The 22,787-nt window shown below is 48.2% G+C and overlaps 3 protein-coding genes across 5 annotated transcripts; 2 read left to right on the forward strand and 1 right to left on the reverse strand.

The window, feature by feature from the left end:
• Window positions 1-2,183: 2,183 nt before the first annotated feature.
• On the reverse strand, window positions 2,184-4,035 carry LOC130385394 (gamma-crystallin M3-like). Of its 2 annotated transcripts, XM_056593895.1 has the most exons (3): window positions 3,797-4,035; window positions 2,790-3,029; window positions 2,184-2,517 (listed from the first exon to the last, which is right to left on the reverse strand). In XM_056593895.1, the coding sequence occupies exons 1-3, from the start codon at window positions 3,809-3,811 to the stop codon at window positions 2,239-2,241; spliced, it is 534 nt and encodes a 177-aa protein (XP_056449870.1). In that variant the 5' UTR covers window positions 3,812-4,035; the 3' UTR covers window positions 2,184-2,238. The 2 variants fall into 2 exon arrangements, with proteins under 2 accessions (XP_056449870.1, XP_056449869.1); XM_056593894.1 differs by lacking the exon at window positions 3,797-4,035 and having other exon boundaries at window positions 2,790-3,062.
• Window positions 4,036-4,857: 822 nt separating this feature from the next.
• On the forward strand, window positions 4,858-6,029 carry LOC130385393 (gamma-crystallin M1-like). Of its 2 annotated transcripts, none has more exons than XM_056593892.1 (3): window positions 4,858-4,871; window positions 5,249-5,515; window positions 5,751-6,029. In XM_056593892.1, the coding sequence occupies exons 1-3, from the start codon at window positions 4,863-4,865 to the stop codon at window positions 6,027-6,029; spliced, it is 555 nt and encodes a 184-aa protein (XP_056449867.1). In that variant the 5' UTR covers window positions 4,858-4,862. The 2 variants fall into 2 exon arrangements, with proteins under 2 accessions (XP_056449867.1, XP_056449868.1); XM_056593893.1 differs by lacking the exon at window positions 4,858-4,871 and adding an exon at window positions 4,952-4,960.
• Window positions 6,030-8,937: 2,908 nt separating this feature from the next.
• Window positions 8,938-10,319, forward strand: LOC130385395 (gamma-crystallin M3-like). Its single transcript, XM_056593896.1, has 3 exons — window positions 8,938-8,989; window positions 9,446-9,685; window positions 9,957-10,319. The coding sequence occupies exons 1-3, from the start codon at window positions 8,975-8,977 to the stop codon at window positions 10,233-10,235; spliced, it is 534 nt and encodes a 177-aa protein (XP_056449871.1). The 5' UTR covers window positions 8,938-8,974; the 3' UTR covers window positions 10,236-10,319.
• Window positions 10,320-22,787: the final 12,468 nt, after the last annotated feature.

The raw sequence follows: 22,787 nt of genomic DNA on the forward strand, positions 1-22,787 counted from the left end.
AGCGCCACGATTGTGTGTGTGTGTGTGTGTGTCTTTGTGTGTGTGTGTGTGTGTGTGTGTGTGTGTGTGTGTGTGTGTGTGTGTGTGTGTGTGTGTGTGTGTGTGTGTGGTGTGTGTGTGTGTGTGTGTGTGTGTGTGTGTGTGTGTGTGTGTGTGTGTGATTACACACACTGTAACGCAAGTGTTGTACACTTCCTTGTTATTTGGATAACCGTTCTGCTGTTGGTGTTATGGCGCATAACACGTCGGACTCTCGTCTCTGGTATTTCCACAACGAGACTGTAGTTGGGGTTATCTCAGCCATGGTTGAGAAGGAATTGGGGGAAAGGAACTTTGGCTTTGACTCCCTGAAGTACATGAACCATGATATGGAGGAGAAAGGGATTGATGACCGCGGTTGTCTCCCGCTGCCGAGGGACCACCGTCTCGGCGCTGCAGGAGGCGGTGGTCCCTCGGCAGCGAGGCTCCGGCGGGAGACAAGCGCGGTCATCAATCCCTTTCTCCTCCATGTCGTGGGTCAGTCCACTTCAGATTGATGAGGACGTGGAAGAACCAGAGACGTTGAAGAACCGGAGACATCGGAGAACCCGACGCAGTCGTTTGAGATTCATAATATCTTCTGGTGGCTCACACAGCTTTTGGCCGTAATAATATATGTTATTTGACATAGATTTCTATGCATAATATGATATTATTGAGATATAGAGCGCCAGGACTCCCGCCGGAGCACCCGGAGTGTTCTAGAATATTTACAGAACACGGCCAAAGGATGTGCGCCTCGCCATTGCGATGCATCCACTGTAAACAGAGCGCATGGTACCGTGGCCGCAAGCTGCTCAGGGCCACACCCCCACCCTCCTCCTTGACCCGCCTCTCTCCTCCTCATTTGCATTAAAGCTACTGACACAGAAACGGCGCATTTGGGGAAAGCTCAATGTGGGACTGACTCGTAGTGGCTGTAACTCTGCACCACGGCTGAATTTTGGGAACGTCTTCCAATGCTGTTTTTGGGGCCCACTAATATCTATATTAAAGCATCCATATAGTAGCATGCCACGGGACCTTTAAAATTTCAACAAATGACTACAAATGCAGCCTTCTACAACAGTTCAGATCACTGTTGTTGGAAAGCTCTGCCTGAAATGACGCACAGGCTGGTGCCGACCTGCTAATGATGTGTACATTGTTCCTCAAACTGTGGTACGCGTACCTACGCGTGCTCTGTTTGTGCGTTAGCACAAAAGCATTGTTATAAACGTATGTACTATGTAATGTTTAGTGACGCACACAAAGAATGCAGCACTGATTTTTTGCAGAATGAAGACTTTTAAACTAACAAATATATTGCTAAATGATTTACAGACTCAAACTTAATAAGTAAAAGTACTTACGTTAGCAGCAACACATGACAGCTCTTTCAATGTAGCCAAATCAATATTGTCAGCTGATCATGACCTCTGTATCTCAAGATTCTTTAAGAGTTTCTTTTGACATTGAATAATGTATGTTGCAGGAAGACTGATAGCTCTGGTGCAGGGCTCCAACTGTTGATGGAGCCCTGCACCTGGAGTCTCCCTAATAGCAGTGTCCATTCTGCACATACCTTGACTATAGTGTATTCATATGTATACCCCTGTTTATACTTTACATATCCTCTTGTACATAGTGTTCTGAACTATCTTACATACATTTTCTGATTCACATTTTGTTATTCATATCTCTTCACATTCCTTATCATGTATGTAACCTCTTGCCATTGGATATCGACACCACTGTCTAGAATGAATACTAGTTAATATCCAGAATTTGAGTCAATGCATCTGTAAATAGGACTAAGAAGGAGAGGGGGAGAGAGAGTAGTATCAGAAAGGAGGTAAGATTTGGATACGGAGGAAGAATGAAAGGTTGGAGGTGAACCGAGAGAAATAACTAAAGGTCAGAGGTGGAATGAGGATAAGGGAAAATAAATACCAATAATCTAAATAATAATAAAATAATCAAAAATTCATACACTCTCTGTGGATAGATCAGACTGCAGGCTTACAGTCTGACAGCCTGCATGAAGATAAGCATCAATGGTCCACATCTGCAACCACAACTTCCCTGAAGTTATGGCTGCATGTCAAACAGCGCATTAATATTGATACTTCGGACAAAATAATCAGAGGAAGCGTGTGGTTCAAGCCAATAGTTTTATTGTGTCTAGCTAACGGCCGCACAGGCTAACAGGCTAGCAGGCTAACAGGAGTCGGTGATGCGCCTGAAGGAGTTGAAGCGAGTGGAGCCGCTCATGCCCATGTCCCTCATGTTGCGGTACTCGCCGGGCCTCATGTACATCATCCTGCCCCTGTAGTTAGGCTGCTCGTACATCAGCCAGTGCCCGTCCATCACGTTGCAGGACTGGCACTCGGACATGCGGTAGCGCTCCATCATGTTGTCACAGTCGTCCATCATCTCGTGCATCTGCCCGCCGAAGTTCTCCTTCTCGTAGATCCTCATCCTGAACTGGCCCCTGTGCTGTTGGGGGGAGATGGGGGGGGGGGGATGGAGTCGTTTGGTTATCCCGCCAAAATAGGTTTAGCTTAGCATTCGGATTTAACATTTAGCAGTAAGAAGGAGAAACAATTGTTATCGGTGAGCATGAACTTCCTAGCTTGTGTATCACATAATGCAGCGTATTAAGCTATTAAAAGCTCATTTGTATAAATGATTTGGTTAACATGCTATCAGACGCCAGCTAAAGGTATTAGCCTGCTAGCTCCGTGTCGCGTGCCGTCGGCGGCGGTTACCATGGGGATGTTGCGGCAGGACTTAATGCAGTCGCTCATGCCCATGCGCTGGTAGTCGGAGTACTCGCCCCTCTTGACGAAGTACTGGTTGCCCATGAAGTCGGAGCGGTCGTAGACCATGAAGAAGCCGCTCTCCACCCTGCAGGAGTGGCACCTGCTCAGGTAGGAGGTCATGTCGGGGCAGTCGCCGCTGGTCTCGTACGACCGGCCCTGGAAGTTCCTGTCCTCGTAGAAGATGATCTGGAGGCGGGGGAAATGACCGATGTGGGTCATCAGGGTAAGCGCCCATCGCTATGAGGCTAACGATATAAATTATACTATGAGGCTAACGATATGAATGATGCTATGAGGCTAACGATATGAATGATGCTATGAGGCTAACTATATAAATTATGCTGCGAGGCTGGCATTATTAATCATGCTACGAGGCTAAATATATCAATTATGCTATGAGGCTAACGATATAAATTATGCTGCGAGGCTAGCATTATTAATCATGCTACGAGGCTAAATATATATATTATGCTATGAGGCTAACGATATAAATTATGCTGCGAGGCTAGCATTATTAATCATGCTACGAGGCTAAATATATCAATTATGCTATGAGGCTAACTATAGAGACTATGCTGCAAGGCTAACGGTATCGATTACACTACGAGCCTAACAATATCAATTGCGCTATGAGGCTAACAATGTCAATTATGCTGCGAGGCTAATGATATCAATTATGCTATGAGGCTAACTATATTGATTATTCTACAAGGCTAAAGGTATCGATATCAATTACGCTATGAAGCCAACGATATCAATCATGCTCTGAGGTTAACAATATAAATTATTCAGCGAGGCTAGCATTTTCAATCATGCTATGAGGCTAACGATATAGATTATGCTACAAGGCTAACGTTATTGATCATGCTACGAGGCCAACGCCATGATATCCCACGTTGTATTCTATTTCTCGTCGTCTCGCATTACGTCGTGCAGGAGTGAGCTCCACCCACCTTGCCCATGGTCATGATGGCGGTTTGTTGATCCAGATGTGATGCCTGCCTGATGGCCACTTCGGCCTATTTATACCCGGTGCCCACGCAGGGGCCGTTGCCATGCGCATTGTGTCCAGGAAACCTTTGAGTCATCACTCTTTTCAGGGCAGCACTATGGGGATGCCCCGCTGTACCGGTCAATATGGGCGGTTATTATTCCCGTTGCTCTGATCATGAGATTTGAGAGTCGTTTTCGACTCCGCTCCCTAAGGACAGAATTAGTTATTTTACATTTTCATACAGGGCGTTCAGCCGACGCTTTTATCCAAAGCGACTTACAATAAGTCCATTAGTCTTTAGAAAGAGAAACAACAATATATCTCTGTGGGTACAGTGAGGATGTTCATAGAACCAAGTGCCAAGCACTAACCATCACTAGGTTAACCCATTCCCTGTAGACAACACGGATAGCTAGGATAAGGTACTACACCACGCTAAGGACTGTTTTAAAGTGCCAGGACGTACAACATACAATAAGTGTGTACATTAAGTGCTAGGACGAACAATAAGTAACAATTAAGAGGGGTGTGGAGGGGGGGGGGGGGTAAGGGGGAGGCTATACAGAGTCCAGGTGACCTCTGAACAGGTGATACTCGGCCGACTCCGTGAGGATGGTGCTGAGGGCACCCAGAGGTCACACCAACCACAGAGGAATGACTCAAAGCAAACACGCAAAGACGCCTGAACAGGACGCGCGGCGGACGTGACATTTCTGGATGTCGCCTGCCGGATCGGGGGGGGGGGGGGGAGGCGGTTGCAAACTGCATGGGGTCAGTTGTCCTGAAATACACAACATGCTTCACAACATACTACACAATGTACAATAACTATTGAGCTCTGCTGTTTGAGCGAAAGGGGGGTGGGTGAGGGGTGGGGGTGGGGGGGGGGGGGTTGGGTGATGAGTCAGGGGTTTCAAGGCACAATGCTGGGGAACGTTCTCAGAGGGGGGTGGTCGGTATAAATAGGCGGCATGTGCGACCGTGGAACATCATCATCTGCGTCTGCAGCCACCTCCAGCGTCACCATGGGCAGGGTAAGGCCTTCAGACACCAGCCTCCTGGCTGTCCACCAGGGTCGGACACAGGCTCACAGGAGTCTAATGTAAAGGTCGCCATGGGCAGGGTAAGGCCTTCGGGCCTGCAGACGTCACGGTGTTTGGCCTGTAGCAATACTTAGTATTGTTGTACTTAGCATTGTAATACTTGGCATCGTAACACTTAGCATTGAAACATTGAGCATTGTAGCATCGTTACACTTACCATCGTAACACCTAGCATCGAAACACTTAGCATTGTGGCACTTTTACCTTGTTAAAACGTAGCTTATCTTAGCTTAAAATTAGCTAAATTAAGCTAACTCAGCTAAGCCAAGCATTAGCATTAACCTTCCTCCCTCTCCCCCCCCTCCTAGATCACCTTCTACGAGGACAAGAACTTCCAGGGCCGCAGCTACGACTGCAGCTCCGACTGCTCCGACTTCTCCGGCCACCTGAGCCGCAGCGGCTCCTGCCGCGTGGAGAGCGGCTGCTTCATGGCGTACGAGCGCCCGGCCTACGCCGGCTCCCAGGTGTTCCTGCGCCGCGGCGAGTACCCTGACTTCCAGCGCATGAGTAGCATGAGCGGCATGATGGGCATGACCAACATGGACAACGTGCGCTCCTGTCGCTTCATCCCTATGGTAACGAGACCGGTTACACGGCTAATAACTGTTGTATTAACACTCTTGAGTTTAAATTTTTTAAATTATTATTATTATTATTATTTATTTTATTATTTTTCTTTAGCTTAAATATAAAAAAATAAAAATAAAAAATAAATCGCTAAATATTCAATGCTAAGCTAAAGCTACTTTAGGCGGGATATTGAAGCGATGTCACCTCTACACCCCCCCCCACCCCCCCACCCCCAAACAGCACAGGGGCCAGTTCAGGATGAGGATCTACGAGAAGGAGAACTTCGGCGGGCAGATGCACGAGATGATGGACGACTGTGACAACATGATGGAGCGCTACCGCATGTCCGAGTGCCAGTCCTGCAACGTGATGGACGGGCACTGGCTGATGTACGAGCAGCCTAACTACAGGGGCAGGATGATGTACATGAGGCCCGGCGAGTACCGCAACATGAGGGACATGGGCATGAGCGGCTCCACTCGCTTCAACTCCTTCAGGCGCATCATGGACATGTGTTAACTGACACTCAAATAAAACCTATTTTGAAGTGTCTCTGTCTTCAGATTCAAGTGATTGGTGAGAATTTTGCAAAGGAAGCTGCGGGCATTTGTCATCCATTATTCCAAGTCTTCTTATAACTACATTTGGATAATTATTATAATTAAAATAAGTTGCATAGTATGTAGTATGCATTCTGTGCGTTAAAATAAATCGACTTTCAGAAAGCAAAAGCTACTAGAAAAGGCAAGTCGATGCAAACATTTATTTTTTTACATTTTACATCAGGGGTCTCAAACTCAACTTACCTGGGGGCCGCTGGAGGTAGAGTCTGGGTCAGGATGGGCCGCATCAAGTATTCCACAAAAAAAAGTAGCACAACTGACCCAATCTAAGTTAATGATCGGGCTATAATAAGATCATGTTAGTTATGTAATCACTGACAACAGGGGCATTTCATAGTGGTGGGTGGAAACCGGGACATTTTTAGTGTTCTTTGGCGTTTGATGGGACTCAGGACACGCTACTCAAAATTAGGACTGTCCCGGAAGAAAACGTGACATCTGGTCACCATAGCACAAGTGATAAAAAAGCGTTGCAAGCGACTCAGCAAAATGTGCGTTTGACAACAACGCGCGGGCCGCACTAACACTAAACTTTGATGTCAAGTAGGGGGCCACCAAATATCATCCCGCGGGCCTCAATTGGCCACCGGGCTGCGAGTTTGAGACCCCTGTTTTACATTCAGGACGTTAAGCAGAAGCTTTTGTCCAAAGCGACTTACAGTATGACCGTTTGGTAGTAGAAAAAGAAACAGCAATTTGCCGCTGTCGTGCCTAGCACTTACAATCGCTAGGTTGGACAAAAGGCTTTATAGTAACTAAACAACCTTCAATAGGGTTAGGGTTGTTAGAATATTCTTCCATCCCCATGAGTACTATTCTTCCATCCCCCTAATTAAAAAGTCATCACCCTTAACCCTATAGAATTAGGCAGAAAAATGTCTAATTGAAATTAAATACAATTATTGAAATACAATTTTTTTATTGAGAAAACATGCTTTTATTAAATATATTTTTGAATTAAATATATTTATTTATTAAATGACTTAAATAAATTAAGAATATGATCAGAGTGGGTGGGAAAGTAGACTTATGTAAAGGGTGCAACTTGGTTCAAGGGAAACACAACTCCTTATGACTGTTCTCCTGGTTGAATAAGGGTCACCTGGATTGCTAATTATATCAAACACCTTCGTGGAACGTAAGATATACAGTAGTATTTATTCCTGAAAGCACAGCTAGGGTTTTTCATGTCTGGGGTTGCTCTATGAAATGGTGAATACTGATATCACAGTGGTGTCGTACGACATGAAAAGCAATTTGTGCATTTAGTTCTGATATGGACCAGAACAGATTGTGCTTTTTAGAGTTGCTGCGTTTCGACTTTACAGATGAATCGATAATTATGAAGAACAAATTGAAATAAAGAAAAATGTAAAAATACATTCCGTCTGCAGATTTGTTTGTGAGTTTATTTTCTGATCAATACACTTGTTAATACAAGCTGCTCCAAACTGGTATGAAATAACTTAATATGCTGCATTATACGATAAATATGCTCGCTAGAAGCTATTCAGGACTGGTGTTAGCACTACAAATGCCTGGTCCAATGAGCTCCTGATGTTAGCTTTAAATATGTGTTCTACATGAATCATAGACGAACATCATTTACCACACCCTCCACAAATTCCTTCTGCTCTTACCCGTTATAGCCGTTCTATCAATCTTATGCTGCTCATACCACCTCCCTTTACTTTTTTTTGTATTCACTACTGCTGCACCATCCCACCCTATTAATTAAACTATACTTTACTTACATTGCACTATAGGACAATCATGTTCTAACTGCGCCTTAACCTCTATTTTGCACTACTGTTTAGATATCCAACCACATTTTATTGTCTCTGTACTTGTACTCAGCACAATGACAATAAAGTTGAATCTGAATCTGAATCTGCAGGTAAAGTCCCTCATGTTGACGAGGGGACCGTCGAATGCAAAGTCACTGGGACCTGCAGCAGAGTTACCTGCACGATCTTATCTGTTGAAGAGACTTCCGAGAGACCTGGAAGGAATGAGTCACACGTGTTTCATCAAACCCCATGACTCATCCGTCAGACCTCACTAAAGGGCCTCACTCAAGAATGTGGATGCACACCATGATAGGACCTTAGGAGACTTGGTGTGCTTCAAACTCTGGGGGCCTCTTCTGCGATGCATTGTCACACATTGCATTGTTATGCTTAGAAATATAGATAGAAACAAGTGCCAAGCACTAACAACAGCTAGGGTAACCCATACCCCGTATGCAACAAAGAAAGATTACATTAGGTAACAGGACGTACAACACACTATAAGTGTGTACATTAAATACCAGGACATACATTAAGTGCCAGGACATACTACATTTAATAAGTGCGTAAGAAGGGTGTGGGGGGGGGGGTAAGGGGGGGGGGTATGCAGAGTCCATGTGAACTCAGAACAGGTGGGTCTTGAGTCTCTTGTTCAGAGCCGGGGAGCGACACTGCGTTCCTGACGTCGGCATGGTTCTCGTTCCACTACCGTGGGTTCAGAACAGAGACTTTGATGATGAAAAGTCAACATGCGCCGCTGACTCTCTGCCGTACTGTACAGAACCTTCTTGCTCTTCCCGCCATTGAGACCACACAAAGGACCCGGTGGGCCGTCACACTGTACACAATGGTCGATTACCCGATGGCCGCTGGGGATGCGAGAGGCCCTGTTTGATACTGGCCAGTCAGGGCTTTTTAGACAATGCCGACCCAGGTGGTCCGGGGACGGCGACCCAGGTATAAAAGTGACCGGGCCGGGGATGAACTGTACACAGCGCCCAATATCTTCATCCATCCATCCATCCCTCCAGCCGAGGACACCAACGCAAACATGACCATGGGCAAGGTAAGCTACCTGCCATCGCAACCCGCCGGACCCGCGTCATACGGAAGATCTCGTGTACCCATGTCCCACGTCAACGTCTGAACGTTAACGGGGGATGATAAATACATTTAGCCTCATAGCATAATCAATATTTTTAGCCTCAATGCATAATTGATATTGTTAGCCTCAATGCATAATTGATATTGTTAGCCTCACTGCATAACTGATATCGTTAGCCTCATACCATCATTGATGATGTTAGCCTCATAGCGTAATTTATATCTTTAGCCCCATAGCATAATTGATAGCGTTAGCTTCATAGCATGATTGATGGCGTTAGCCTCATAGCATTTACTATCGTTAAGCCTCATAGCAGGATTGATAATAACCCTGATAGCCTGATAGAATAATGAGGCTATGAGGCTGTGATGTTCTGACATTGTACTGATGATAATCGGTCATTTCCCCCTTCTCCAGATCATCTTCTACGAGGACAGGAACTTCCAGGGCCGGTCGTACGAGACCAGCAGCGACTGTCCCGACATGACCTCCTACCTGAGCAGGTGCCACTCCTGCAGGGTGGAGAGCGGCTTCTTCATGGTCTACGACCGCTCCAACTTCATGGGCAACCAGTACTTTGTCAAGAGGGGCGAGTACTCCGACTACCAGCGCATGGGCATGAGCGACTGCATTAAGTCCTGCCGCAACATCCCCATGGTAACCGCCGCCGACTGCACGCAACACGGAGCTAACAGGCTAATACCTTTAGCTGGCGTCTGATAGCATGTTAACCAAATCATTAATACAAATGAGCTTTTAATAGCTTAATACGCTGCATTATGTGATACACAAGCTAGGAAGTTCATGCTCACCGATAACAATTGTTTCTCCTTCTTACTGCTAAATGTTAAATCCGAATGCTAAGCTAAACCTATTTTGGCGGGATAACCAAACGACTCCATCCCCCCCCCCCATCTCCCCCCAACAGCACAGGGGCCAGTTCAGGATGAGGATCTACGAGAAGGAGAACTTCGGCGGGCAGATGCACGAGATGACGGACGACTGTGACAACATGATGGAGCGCTACCGCATGTCCGAGTGCCAGTCCTGCAACGTGATGGACGGCCACTGGCTGATGTACGAGCAGCCTAACTACAGGGGCAGGATGATGTACATGAAGCCCGGAGAGTACCGCAACATGAGGGACATGGGCATGAGCGGCTCCACTCGCTTCAACTCCTTCAGGCGCATCACCGACTCCTGTTAGCCTGCTAGCCTGTTAGCCTGCTAGCCTGTTAACTCCTTCAGGCGCATCACCGACTCCTGTTAGCCTGCTAGCCTGTTAGCCTGTACGGCCGTTAGCTAGATACAATAAAACTATTGGCTTGAATCACACGCTTCCTCTGATTATTTTGTCTGAGATATCGATACCTATGCAATGTTTGACAAGGGATCACAACTATTTATTATTTTCACTGCTACAAATGTACAAGCATTGACCCTACTTCAAACATAGTCTGTTTGGTCAATACCATTAAAAGCTTTTGCTAAAAACAAACTGACAAAAACAAATACGTTTATTTATAATAGAAACATTGCACCGTGGACCTCTGGGAGTGAGGTCAAGTGAGGTCTAAATAACGAAACTGAGGTTCATCCTTTCAAAGTAATGTACAGTCGGATTAAAACAAAAAAATGTAACAGGATTTAATTGAACGCTAGAGAGTCGACTTTTCTCTTTATATTTATTTATTTTTGTTTAAATTAATATTGATATAATCATTTAAAAAAAAAAGAAAAAAAAATGAAATCATTTGTATGTCATTGCGGGCCACCAGGAATGTTTCTGCGGGCCGCCAATGGCCTGCGGGCCGCACTTTGAGAACCAATGGTTTAGAGCAGGGGCCTCAAACTCGCGGCCCGGGGGCCAATTGAGGCCCGCGGGATGATTTTTGTGGCCCCCTACCTGACATCAAAGTTTAGTGTTAATGCGTTGTTGTCAAACGCACCTTTTTTTTTTTATCGCTTGTGATAGGGTGACCAGATTTCCCGGTTTTGCCGGGACAGTCCCAATTTTGAGTTGCGTGTCCTGAGTCCCGACAAAAGCCAAAGGACGCTAAAATGTCCCGGTTTCCACCAACCGCTATGAAATGTCCCGTGTTATCGGCGATACCATAGCCAACGTGATCTAATGATAGCCCGATCATTAACTTAGATTGGGTCAGTTGTGCTCCTTTTTTCTATTGAATAATTGATACGGCCCATCCTGACCCAGACGCTGGTTTAACATACTCTGAGTTTAATCCTGCGCTCTGAGTTGGTTGACTCAGAGTTCAGGGTTGAAAAGCAACTCTGGGTTTTCGGTTTCAGAACAGGTGATCAGCGTTGGGTTAATCAACTCTGAGTATGTTCACTCTGGGTTGAGGGCGTGCCTGTTGACTATGAAGAGCCATCATCAATGGATCTCTGATAACATGATCAAACATGGACCAAAAGCGTTTGGTCCATGGCTTACTTTTCCCCCACGGAATTGGAAATTCGAATGAACGCGTATGCCGAGCAGTTACCCATTTTAACAAATGGGTAACTGCTCCTGCGGCAGCGAGAGCGTGAGAGAGAGCTCGGCAGGAAATAGCTGAACAAGTCAATGTGTGAGTAAAATAAATTAGTAAAATAAAATAAAAATAAGAGGAAAGTTTAATATCTTCCACTTATTCAATATGTAATTTGTGCGTGTGTGTGTGTGAGTGTGTGTGTGTGTGTGTGTGTGTGTGTGTGTGTGTGTGTGTGTGTGTGTGTGTGTGTGTGTGTGTGTGTGTGTGTGTGTGTGTGTATGTGTGTGTGTGTGTGTGTGTGTGTGTGTGTGTGTGTGTGTGTGTGTGTGTGTGTCAATTTACGCAGGAACAACCCGAGTTGCCCCAAGAGGACTTGCAGCAAATGAAGATGAAGTACAAAAATATAGTTCAAACAGGTAAACTAATGTTTAATTGAAATCAAATCAATTGTGCTGTTTTGCCTGCTCTACCTAATTCAACAGCTATATTCAACATGTGATGTGCCTATATTTAAGCAGGAAATGTAAGTAGTACATTTCTCAGCCACCCCAACACTGCCAATATTTAATAGGATTTAGATATATTAGAAGGCTACTCCTAGGCAAAATGCATTATATATATATATATATATATATATGTCTTCAAAATAGCGCTTACTGAATATTAGGGTAACATTTTCCTCCATGTTAGCAAATCGAAAAAAAGCAGAGCCCCGGCAGACTGGAGTGGGTCCACCTCTGCAGCCCTCACAGAGGCTGAGGAGATGGCCCTCAGCCAACAGAGTATGCATCCTGTGGCTGAGGGCATCCCTGGGGGGAGCTCCTCTGATCCCCCCACCCCCCAGGATAGAAGTGCCTTAATAAGAGGTTGGTTATTCAAAATAATTAAATATGTACACGCAACCCAGCGCGTTGCAAATTAGATGGGGCAATATTCTGGCTCAAGTAATAATTTCACTGTCTAATCATCTTCTTCCAGTTACTGATGGCGTCATCGCCCCACTTGAACCAGATGCCCTCACCAACCTCCATGCAATTGTAACAATTCTTCACCTTCCACAGATTATTAATAATGTCTTGGTAATTGCTGAACACAACCGTTAATGTCATTACAGGAAGATGATGGAGAAACATTGTCTGCGGCATTCGAAAGGGAAGAGGAAAGGCCTATTGAGGTTAACACCTTTTAAAAATAACCTCTAAAAGTGGATGATAGCGTTGTACAATTTAAAATTGTACAACTCTATGAAATCGAATCCAATGAGAGGCCATCCACTTCTAAATCACAGCTTACCTCTGTAAGATTCTCCCTGGAATTATAATGAAACGCTCTACTTGGCACTGTGAAATCCAATCTCATCTTTTGCATTCCTATAGCTTCCAGTCAAAGACTTATATAATAATAATAATAATAATAATAAATTGTATTTATAATGCACTTTATATTCAAGAATCTCAAAGTGCTTCAGAGAAAAAAATACCAAAAAAACTATTAAAAAGGGGGAACCTCAAAGAAAGTTTAGCTAAATGCTCTTTTAAAGAGATGGGTTTTGAGGTTCCGTTTAAAAAGAGCTGTAGTCTGTGGAGCCCTCAGGTGGTCAGGGAGGGCGTTCCATAGTCTAGGGGCAGCAGCAGAAAAGGCCCGATCACCCATGGTGCACAGCTTTGTATGTCGGGTTTGGAGGGTGTGAGTGGATCCTGAACGGAGTGTACGTGAGTTTGTCGGGGGGGTGAGGAGTTCCTGAAGGTAGAGGGGGGCAAGTCCGTGAAGGCACTGGTGGGTGAGGAGGGAGACCTTGTACTCAATTCTGAGTGAGACAGGGAGCCAGTGCAGTGATTTCAGGATGGGGGTGATGTGGTCATGCTTGCGCACCCTCATCAGGACCCTGGCAGCACTGTTTTGAATGTATTGGAGCCTCTGGATGCTCTTGCCAGGGATCCCAATGAGGAGTGCATTGCAGTAGTCCAACCTGGAGGAGACAAAGGCATGGACGAGCTTCTCTGCATCAGCCAGGGTGAGTGATTGGCGGAGTTTGGCGATGTTCCTGAGGTGGTATAAAGCTGTCTTACAGAGGTGTTTGATGTGGGTGTCAAAATTAAGTTGTGGGTCCATTTTAACACCGAGGTTGGTGACGGATGTGGAAAGGGGGATGTTTTTGCCAGAGAAGGTGATATTGGTGATGGTGGGGGAGCGGAGCTGATGTGGCGTGCCAATAAGGATGGCTTATATAAAATCTATCTAGAAAAGCAAATACACAAAGCAGACTTGGAAATGGACCACCTTAGGCAAAAGATGCAAAAGGATGCTTTGGAGATCCACATTTTGGAACATAAGTTAAAGGAGGGTGAGGTGCAAACTGGGATACTGTTCCCTGCTCTAAAAACATACCCGATATCAATGACTTTTTTTGTGCTTTCAGGAAATAAAGAAATCCTCATAAAAAGTAGATTGTCTTTATTAGAACACAGGCTGTGGTGGGACAAGTTATTTTGTTGAACAGTTTACTCAAAGGGTTTTACTCCAGTGAACAATGCAGACGATTATGCTGAGCATGTGCATGTAGAGAAGAAGCATCTGGTTAAAAGCAGTACCAGGGTCTTTTCTGCCCTGCATTCTTAATATGCGTTTCTTGACTTGCAGCAGTTATAGGTCCGTGGTTAGTCAGCTACTCTGATCATTGGAAAGCCACAACGTTAAAGTGACTGTAGTACAGAGCGGGTGGGATGCACGGGGCGGATCATTCTGCAAATGCGTTAATTGCGTTAAAAAAAAGCTTTAAACCCTTATAAGGTGTTCGGGTCTGTGGGACCCGTTTTCAGTTTTTAGTTTTATAAAAGTGATACAAATAATTATTTTTTTGAACTAAGATTCATTGGCTTTGGCTCATTTTCTGTGAGGAACATGAATCAGAAAACATTTTCAAGGACCCCCCCCTGTATACCCCCCCATCCCATTTATATTACACACAGGGTGTTCGGGTCCAGTGGACCCGGAGCTAGTTTAAGTGTGGAAATCATAGGTTCTGTGCCCCCTCATTTTCCCTTTCTCCTCTGTGTGTGTGTTTATGTGTATATGTGTATATGTGTGTATGTGTGTATGTGTGTGTGTGTGTGTGTATGTATGTATGTATGTATGTATGTATGTATGTATGTATGTATGTATGTATGTATGTATGTATGTATGTATGTATGTATGTATGTATGTATGTATGTATGTATGTATGTATGTATGTATGTATGTACAGTGTGCACCCACTGTTCCCGCACAAGGTTGCAACATTGGAGCACCCAAGACTATCTACACCCATATTCCCACACATTTCACCCTCTGTGTTGCGGGAACCAAGCTTGGGGATCTGACACTATGAAAAAATCTCTGTCAGCGTGGTTCAATACCACAACTGATCAAGATGGCAAAGCGATTCTCTGTTCAGACTGCCTTACAGTTGATATTTGAAGAGACAGAGGGTTTTGATGGTGATGCTGAGGAAACAGTTTCAGAAAGTGAGGATAACATTTCTGAAAATTCAGAGTCTGACAATGAGTTTGAAGAGGAGCATCAGCATCAGCCAGCACCGAAACGTAAAAGACAAATACACAATATACATAATACATAATAATATAAAACACAATATACATGCAACCAGTGCAAAAAATATATATGCAATACACACACAGTGTTCTGAAGGTTTGCATATGTTGATATTGTTGTCCCTTTAATTGCATATAAGGGCAATTATAGTTCATACTTCCAGGGATTAAATGTGCATTTTATCTGTTGTGTACTAATTGATTTTATGTTAATTGGGGTATTGTATTACTCATTTCTTTGTTTGCCCTTTTACTACGTCAGTTCGGGCATGTTGTGTATTGTTCGTAATGAGACCTATCTGCGCGGAGTGATTTAGTCCGCGGGTGATCCGGTCACTCGCGCAGTCTATCAGTCTCGCGTAGTCGGCCACGAGGGAAGGGTTTCGTTGTATAACAACCGGCAGTTGGAAACGATAGTTATGTTATTATAACTCTAGTTCTATGATTGTAGGCGTAGCCGTCTAGGCTTCGCCTTATGGGCTTGTCCCGTGCGCGCGCTCGCGCACGGGACAAGCCCATAAGGCGAAGTCTAGACTGAAAATTCTGAAAATTCAAGCTATGCACCTATCAGCGTGGGCACCGCCCACATTTCCCACGGTATCGTGTATATAGCGCGGTGAATACCGTCGCTCATCCTCCACGCTTTTCTTTCAGCATTTGGAGGGTACAGCAGGTGGGAAACTAGACGGCTACGCCTACAATCATAGAACTAGAGTTATAATAACATAACTATCGTTCTATTTCATGTAGGCTACGCCGTCTAGGCTTCGCCTTATGGGCTAAGGTGAAGCTGCGAGCGGAGCCCGATCAATGTACTCCTGCTGGACCCCAGTCAAAACGACCTAAGTCACCAGAACACATTAAGACTCAAAAAAGCCAAGGAAGTGTAAAACACAACAGCTTAATAAAAAACTAATTCCTCCTAGATCAAGCAAGGCAAAGATCAAGGGAGAAAAAAAGTGAGTCTGTAAAGACTCCGGCTCTAATCCGTGCTTCATGGAACCCATGAAAAGGAAAAGAAAAACCAGAGCAACACGGTTTCCATTAGGTCCGCTACTACCGGGGGCGGAGCAACAGAATCCGGCTCTCCAATAGGGGACTCTCTCGGCCGTTTTTAGAAGAAAAAACGGCGGGAGTGCCACTGGCAAACAAAGCCACCTGACAATTGGCGAGCCAATAGAAAAACCTCCCTGTTTTTCATTTGAAAAAAGGTGGGAGAGTGAGACTGGTAATCAAGTCCAACTCGCCAGCCGGCGAGAGGAAATTCAACCACGCCGCTTTAAAGAACATGTCTATATTCTTAAGCCGTAAAAGGGGTCCCGGACTCTAGCACAGAGTTGCAGAGTGAGCCCCTGGACATGTCTAACATGTACAAACGGACAAAGGGGCCGGGGGAAGACCAAGACGCAGCCGCGCAGATGTCTTCCACCGAAACGCCCTTGAGTAGAGCCGTTGAAGCGGCCACGCTCCGTGTGGAGTGAGCTTTAACGCCCAACGGTGGCGCCAAGCCCTGCCGAGAGTAGGCTAAGCAAACACCCTCACATACCCAGCGAGAAAACCGCTGCTTAGAGAGAGAGCGCGGCCCCTGCTAGCGTCGCTATAACACACAAACAACTGTTGTGTGGAGCGGAACGCGGCCGAGCGATTCACGTACATAGCCAACGCCCGAACCGGGCATAGGAGATGCAACTCCGCCTCCGCCTCACTAGAATGAGGCGGGGGGTGAAAAGCCTTAAGCCCAATATCCCTCGACCGAAAATAACTATTAATGTTCTTCGGGAGGAACGCAGGATTAGGTCTGAGCAACGCAAAGGAGCTGTCCTCGTTTAGCAACAAGCAACTCGGGCTGACAGACAGAGCGGTTAGCTCACCGGCCCGCTTGGCAGAAACCAAGGCCAACAAGAGTGCCGTCTTAAATGACAAGGCATCCAAGGGGGCCTGAGAGAGAGGCTCGAAAGGATCCCTGGACAATCCGCGCAACACGGTGGGGAGATCCCAGCGTGGTGTAAGCACGCGTGAAAACAGGCCTAACCCGTCTAGCCCCACGCAAGAATCTCTTGACCAGTGGATGGCTGAAGATCGGTCCACCATCACAGCCTGCATGGCCAGCCGAAACGGCTGCTGCATAGACCTTGATAGTGGAGAAGGCCAAACCTTTTTCCAATAAGTTTTGCAGAAACGAAAGCACGCTTCCCACCTCGCATTGAGATGGGACAGCGTGGTTCCTCTCACACCAATTAGAGAAATGCGCACCACTTCGCCGTATAGAGGGAAGAAGTAGAAGGCGCACGAGCGCTCTGAATAGTGTTGATAACCGTCTCAGGCAAACCTTTGCCCTGCAGAATCAACCTCTCAGGAGCCAAACCAACAGCCGTCCCGAGACATCGGGCGGGTGGTGTACCGTCCCGTGGGCATGTGAGAGCGCATCCGGCCTGAACGGTACTGGCCACGGCGCTGACCGCCAGAGCGTGGCCAGCTATGGAAATCACAGAGCTGAACGGTTCTCCGGGGCCACTAATATCAGGGACAGACTCTCCTGTCTGACCCGTTCCAGAAGAGGAAGGATCAGCTGGAGCGGGGGAAACGCATACAAGAGAGCCCGCGGCCAAGGTGTGTGTGCCAACGCATCCACCCCCAACGGGGGAAGATCCCGAGGGCTGAGGGAGAACCACCACCTGCAGTGCGTGTTCTCCCATGGACGCGAAGAGGTCCACCTGTGCTGTCCCGAACTTATGCCAGATCAGTCTGACAACGTCGGGATGTAACCGCCACTCGTCTCGGCGGGGACTGCCTCGAGACATGAGGTCCGCCCCAAAGTTCTGAGCGCCCGCGATATGCAGGGCTCTCAGACTGAGGAGATACTGATCAGTGATGAGCCCAAAGCCAGAGCTCGACCGCCTTTCGGTGGAGAGCAGGGGAGCGGCCGCGCACCAGGTGAAAGAAATGCAACAGCATTTTCCTCACAGCGTCGAGCTCCAACACATTTAAGTGTGCTGTAGTGGGCGTGCGCCACTCGTCCCCGACCGAGTGAGAGAGGCACGTTCCTCCCCAACCCGTCAATGAGGCGTCCGTGAAGACCACTACGTAGGACGCCACCCTGCCCAGGGGAACACCCCTGAGAAGGGCGGAGGGTCTTTTCCAATATTCCAGGTCTGGCGACACCGAACGGGAAACAAGGAGCACCCTGAGCTTGTGTCGCCTGGAGTCTAACCGTTGGCGAGCAAACCACCGCTGGAGTCTGCGCATAAAAAGCAGACCCAGGGGGACCACGGGGTGGGCAGCTGCCATCAGCCCTAACAGGCGCATGGTGGACAGTGCGGTCACGTTTCTGCGAACGCGAAAACGAGAGAGCGTCGACAGGATGGCGTCTCGCCGAGGAGGCGAAAGCATCGCAGTCATGGTGGCTGAGTCTAGGCAAAGCCCCAAGTAGACAGTCTGCCAGCTGGGGAGCGGGGAGCTCTTCTCCCAGTTGATGGCAAAACCCAGGAAGGCGAGATGGTTTATCACCAACATGGTGTCCCTTCTCGCGGTCTCTTCTGAGTTGCTCAGAAGAAGCAGGTCATCTAGGTAGAAGAGAATCCTCTTTTCCTGACGCCTGAGCGGTTCCAACGCCGTCTCCACACACTTCGAGAAGGTGCGCGGAGCCAGGGAATAGCCGAACGGCAGACACTGGTACTCGTATGCCATCCCCATAAAGGCAAAGCGGAGAAACTTCCTGTGCGCCTGCCGAACACGGACGTGGAAGTAATCATCCTTGAGATCCAGGGATGTGAACCAATCGCCCTCTCTCACACACCGGAACAACGCTCCGACAGTGAGCATTCTGAACTTCCTCGTGGCAACGGATCTGTTGAACACGCGAAGATCCAGAATAGGTCTCTTTTCCCCTGGCTTCTTGGAAACCAGGAAGTAGCGGGAATAAAACCCTAGGTGAGACTCGTGGGGGGGAACGACAGTGATGGCCCCCTTTACCAAGAGACGTGTCACCTCTGCTGCCAGAGCCCTGCTCGCAGCCGGGTCCCGTAGCGTGGTCTCCACCAACCCCATAAAGGGCGGGGGACGACGCTTGAACTGTATGGGATGGCCCCATCTCAACGTGGTGTCCAACCACGATGGCAGAACGCACCACTCTTGCCAACACGCATAGCGGTCGGAGAGAGGGCGAGCCGACAGCTGAGGAAGACCGTCCAGGAATAACCCGTATTCCTCTGCCCCTACCGCCTTCACACTGCGTGTGAGCCAAGGGGGGCTTCCCATGAAAGGGAGGAGGCTCAGCGAGCGTAGGAGACGTACCAGATCCAGCCGCTGTAAAAACAACGAGCTGTCTAGACGTCGCGCTCGTGCCCGCTGAACAGGGAGCGAGCCGTCTGGCCGCCGCACCTGTGCGCATGCGCTGTCCGCAGGCTGTAGTCACAGCGCGCGGACCCGTCTCCTCACCTATAATGTGGGGAACTGGGAGACCGGTACAAGCGGCCGTATCCACGGGCAGGTGCAACGAGTCTCTGATCCGTCCACAAGGCTCCAAGGGACGCCGCTTCTTAGAAGCAGGTGAACCAGAGGCCATGTGAACACGCCGTCCGACCGCCACCCTACAGCCACAGGGCTGAGAGGGGGGAAGAGGCAACATGGAGGAACGCACCACAAGCGTAGGACGCAGGTGGCCTGAGGAATATCGCTCTTTAGGTACCATGTAGCCTACCGCTGTTCGGCCGAACGGTCTTTACTTTTTCTTTTCTTTTTTTTTTTAATAGGGAAAGAAAAAGTAGGAGCAAGCTTCCGGAACTTACCGGTCCGTGGCGCTGCTCTACCCGGCTGCTGCGGCACCGGGGCTGGAGTCGGAGGCGGCCCCCTGGAACGCTGGGACCGGTCTGGACCCCGCCTCCTCCCAGCCTGCTGGTGGGAGGAGCACGTGAGAATCGCCTCGAACCGGGAACGATTCTCACGGACTGACTGCTGGTGCGCGAGCACCTCGGAGAACCGGGGACCAAATAGGCCATCAGGCGCTAGTGGACTCTGGACGAGGCTGGCCCGCTCTCGTTCCTGCACCGCAGTGTGGGAGAGCCATATGACCCTTTGAATCATGGTAGCCCACGCCATATGCCGGCCGGCCGAAACGGCTATCGGCTGGCATAGCTGGAGGATGGGGCTGGAAAAAAGCGGGAAACCGCCAGCCATCTCGCGGCTTCCTCCGGGCCGTAGGCCTCCCTGTCAGCAAACAAGGAGACCATGGCAGAGGAGAGCAGGGCGATGTTGTTGACCGCCGCCGCGGATTGTCGGCCTAACGTCCGTTAGGCCGACAATCTGCTTCTGGAGGCGGTCGGGGGGCAGCGGCTTTTCGTTAGGGCGCCATCCGGCGCCCGGACAGAGAAGCGCTGCCAGTGGAGTTTCCAGGCGAGGGATCCCCCTCGCTTACCGGAGCCTTCAGGGTAGAAGGGTCCCCACCTGCAGCAGTAAACAAGTGCTGCACAGGCGGGAACAAGGGGTAACCCGCCGGGAAGCAGATGGGGTGCGAAAGCACTCGCCCTGCATATCGTCAGATACGGGGGCGAGAGGCGGGGCCGGCATGGGAAACCCTTTGATGGCCGCCGCCTCACCCATGATCTCCCCGCGACGGTGGCGGTTGTAACCCGAGAGCGGGAAAAAACCGGACGCCGAGTCGCCGTCCATGGAGGCGTCGTCGTCGGCGTCGATGATGCCATCGCGTCAGGTCCACCGCAGGGGAAAAGAAGAGATGCCTGGAGAGGATCCCCTCTTCAGGCAGCTCCCGGCAGGCGACACAGGAGACGGGGGCCGCCATAGCAGCCTCGGCGTGGTCGGTGCCGAGGCACACAGAGCACGCCAAGTGCCCGTCACCCGGTGCCAGGGAGGCGGGACAGGAGGCGCATAGGAGTCCTGTAAAGGACCTAGCTCCAGGAGCGCTCTCAGGTGGCCCTGAAAAGGGGCCGTTTGTCCGCGGCCTCGCCCGAGCCGCTGCCACCGGCTCGGGAGATCCGTGTTTAAGTCTTCATCTTCTTCTTAATAGTAGTTCTCAATTTCTCGCTGATAAGCACAAGTGCTGAAAGAAAAGGGAGGATGAGCGACGGTATTCACCGCGCTATATACACGATACCGTGGGAAATGTGGGCGGTGCCCACGCTGATAGGTGCATAGCTTGAATTTTCTGAATTTTCAGTCTAGGCTTCGCCTTATGGGCTTGTCCCGTGCGCGAGCGCGCGCACGGGACAAGCCCATAAGGCGAAGCCTAGACGGCGTAGCCTACATGAAATAGAACCGCAGGGTGGGGGCGTAAAGTCGAGAACAGTCGCGAATTAGAATATTCGTGAGTTTCGTGCTGTCGGCAGCACGGTGTATCGGCAGACAGAGGTGCGTTTGCCGTCCGTTCGCCCGCTAACGTTTCTCGTGGAGAAGAGCTAGCGGAGAGCTAAGCGAAGAGCTAAGCTATCCAGGAGCACGTGCTCGCGGCCTAGTCGCCAGAGGGACCCAGGAAGAGGCTGGTCTCCCTCGATCCAGACGAGGTTCGTGAGGCGGGTTCAAGCCCCCTACCAGGCAGCACCGCCGATCTTCACCCCAACTACAAGGGAGGTGTCCCCCCTCTCCAACGCCCCCCTTTGTATCCGGCAGTTTCAACTCACCCCCTCTCCCCTCCCCCACTCCAAGTGCACCAACGACCCAGCGGCGCCGCACTACGAGCACGAGGACATTCGTTAGGCCCACCGAGGGACCTCAGGTCGGACTGTCTGCGTGTGTGTGTGTGTGCTGTGCGATTGGGTTAAAGGGAGGGTACAGCATTGGGGAGGTAGAGTGTGAGTGTGTATTGAAGTGTTTATATGTCAATGTGTTTAATGTGTATATCTAGGGTAGTTTATTGTCTGTATTAAACTGTAAAACGTAGCTTTGGTCTCCTCTCACTCTTAGCTAAATATGTACACAGGTTTAGATATTATTTGGTTATAGATTACATGAGTCAGATTACATCCCTTTAGAAATTATACAGTCCTTTATAGGCTCCGGTACTTCCTTCAGTACACACAGTGAGACTCTGCCCCTCATGTGTGGTATAGGCTGAATATACGTATAATGGCCGTGTTCAAAGGCTTTAATGTGTTGTTCAGACAGATGTTATTGAGTATGTTTAAATTTCTAATGATGTTGATAATTTCCCAGTTATGCCTGTTTTATGATGCATTTCCTTATTTTGTTACATGCTAATACGAAAATAAACAAAAACGAGTGGCACCTCTATTCATAAATGTGATTTAACAAAGGTAAAGGGAAAAAATTTAACATATGTGTTGTTTATATTACTTGCAATTGGGTTGAAGGGTTGAGTATTTTTAAAAAAGTTTGATTATGTTGAATTAAAAGGCGTAAAATGCAATGGGTCCACCAGACCCAGCAGCACCTCCTGTGTAACAAAAAAACGAACACCCGAGGGTTACCCCCGGTGCGTTTGAGAGTTAACATGGGGGCAGAGAAGGTGGTCTAAATAAATAATAGATTGCGCTGAAAAACGATAGCGCTCTTGAAGAATATTATCAGGAAAATAAAGTATATCCAGCCGGCGTCTTAATAATCGTTCCTCACAGAGATTCCCTCTGAGGATCGCAGCCTCTACGTCCGCAGGGTCTCGTAGAAAAGGACATGCCATTTCTAACACTTCCTTCTGTCGGAGAG

This window comes from Gadus chalcogrammus, chromosome 7 (assembly GCF_026213295.1).
Source record: "Gadus chalcogrammus isolate NIFS_2021 chromosome 7, NIFS_Gcha_1.0, whole genome shotgun sequence".
In the NCBI taxonomy this organism is placed as follows: Eukaryota; Metazoa; Chordata; class Actinopteri; order Gadiformes; family Gadidae; genus Gadus; species Gadus chalcogrammus.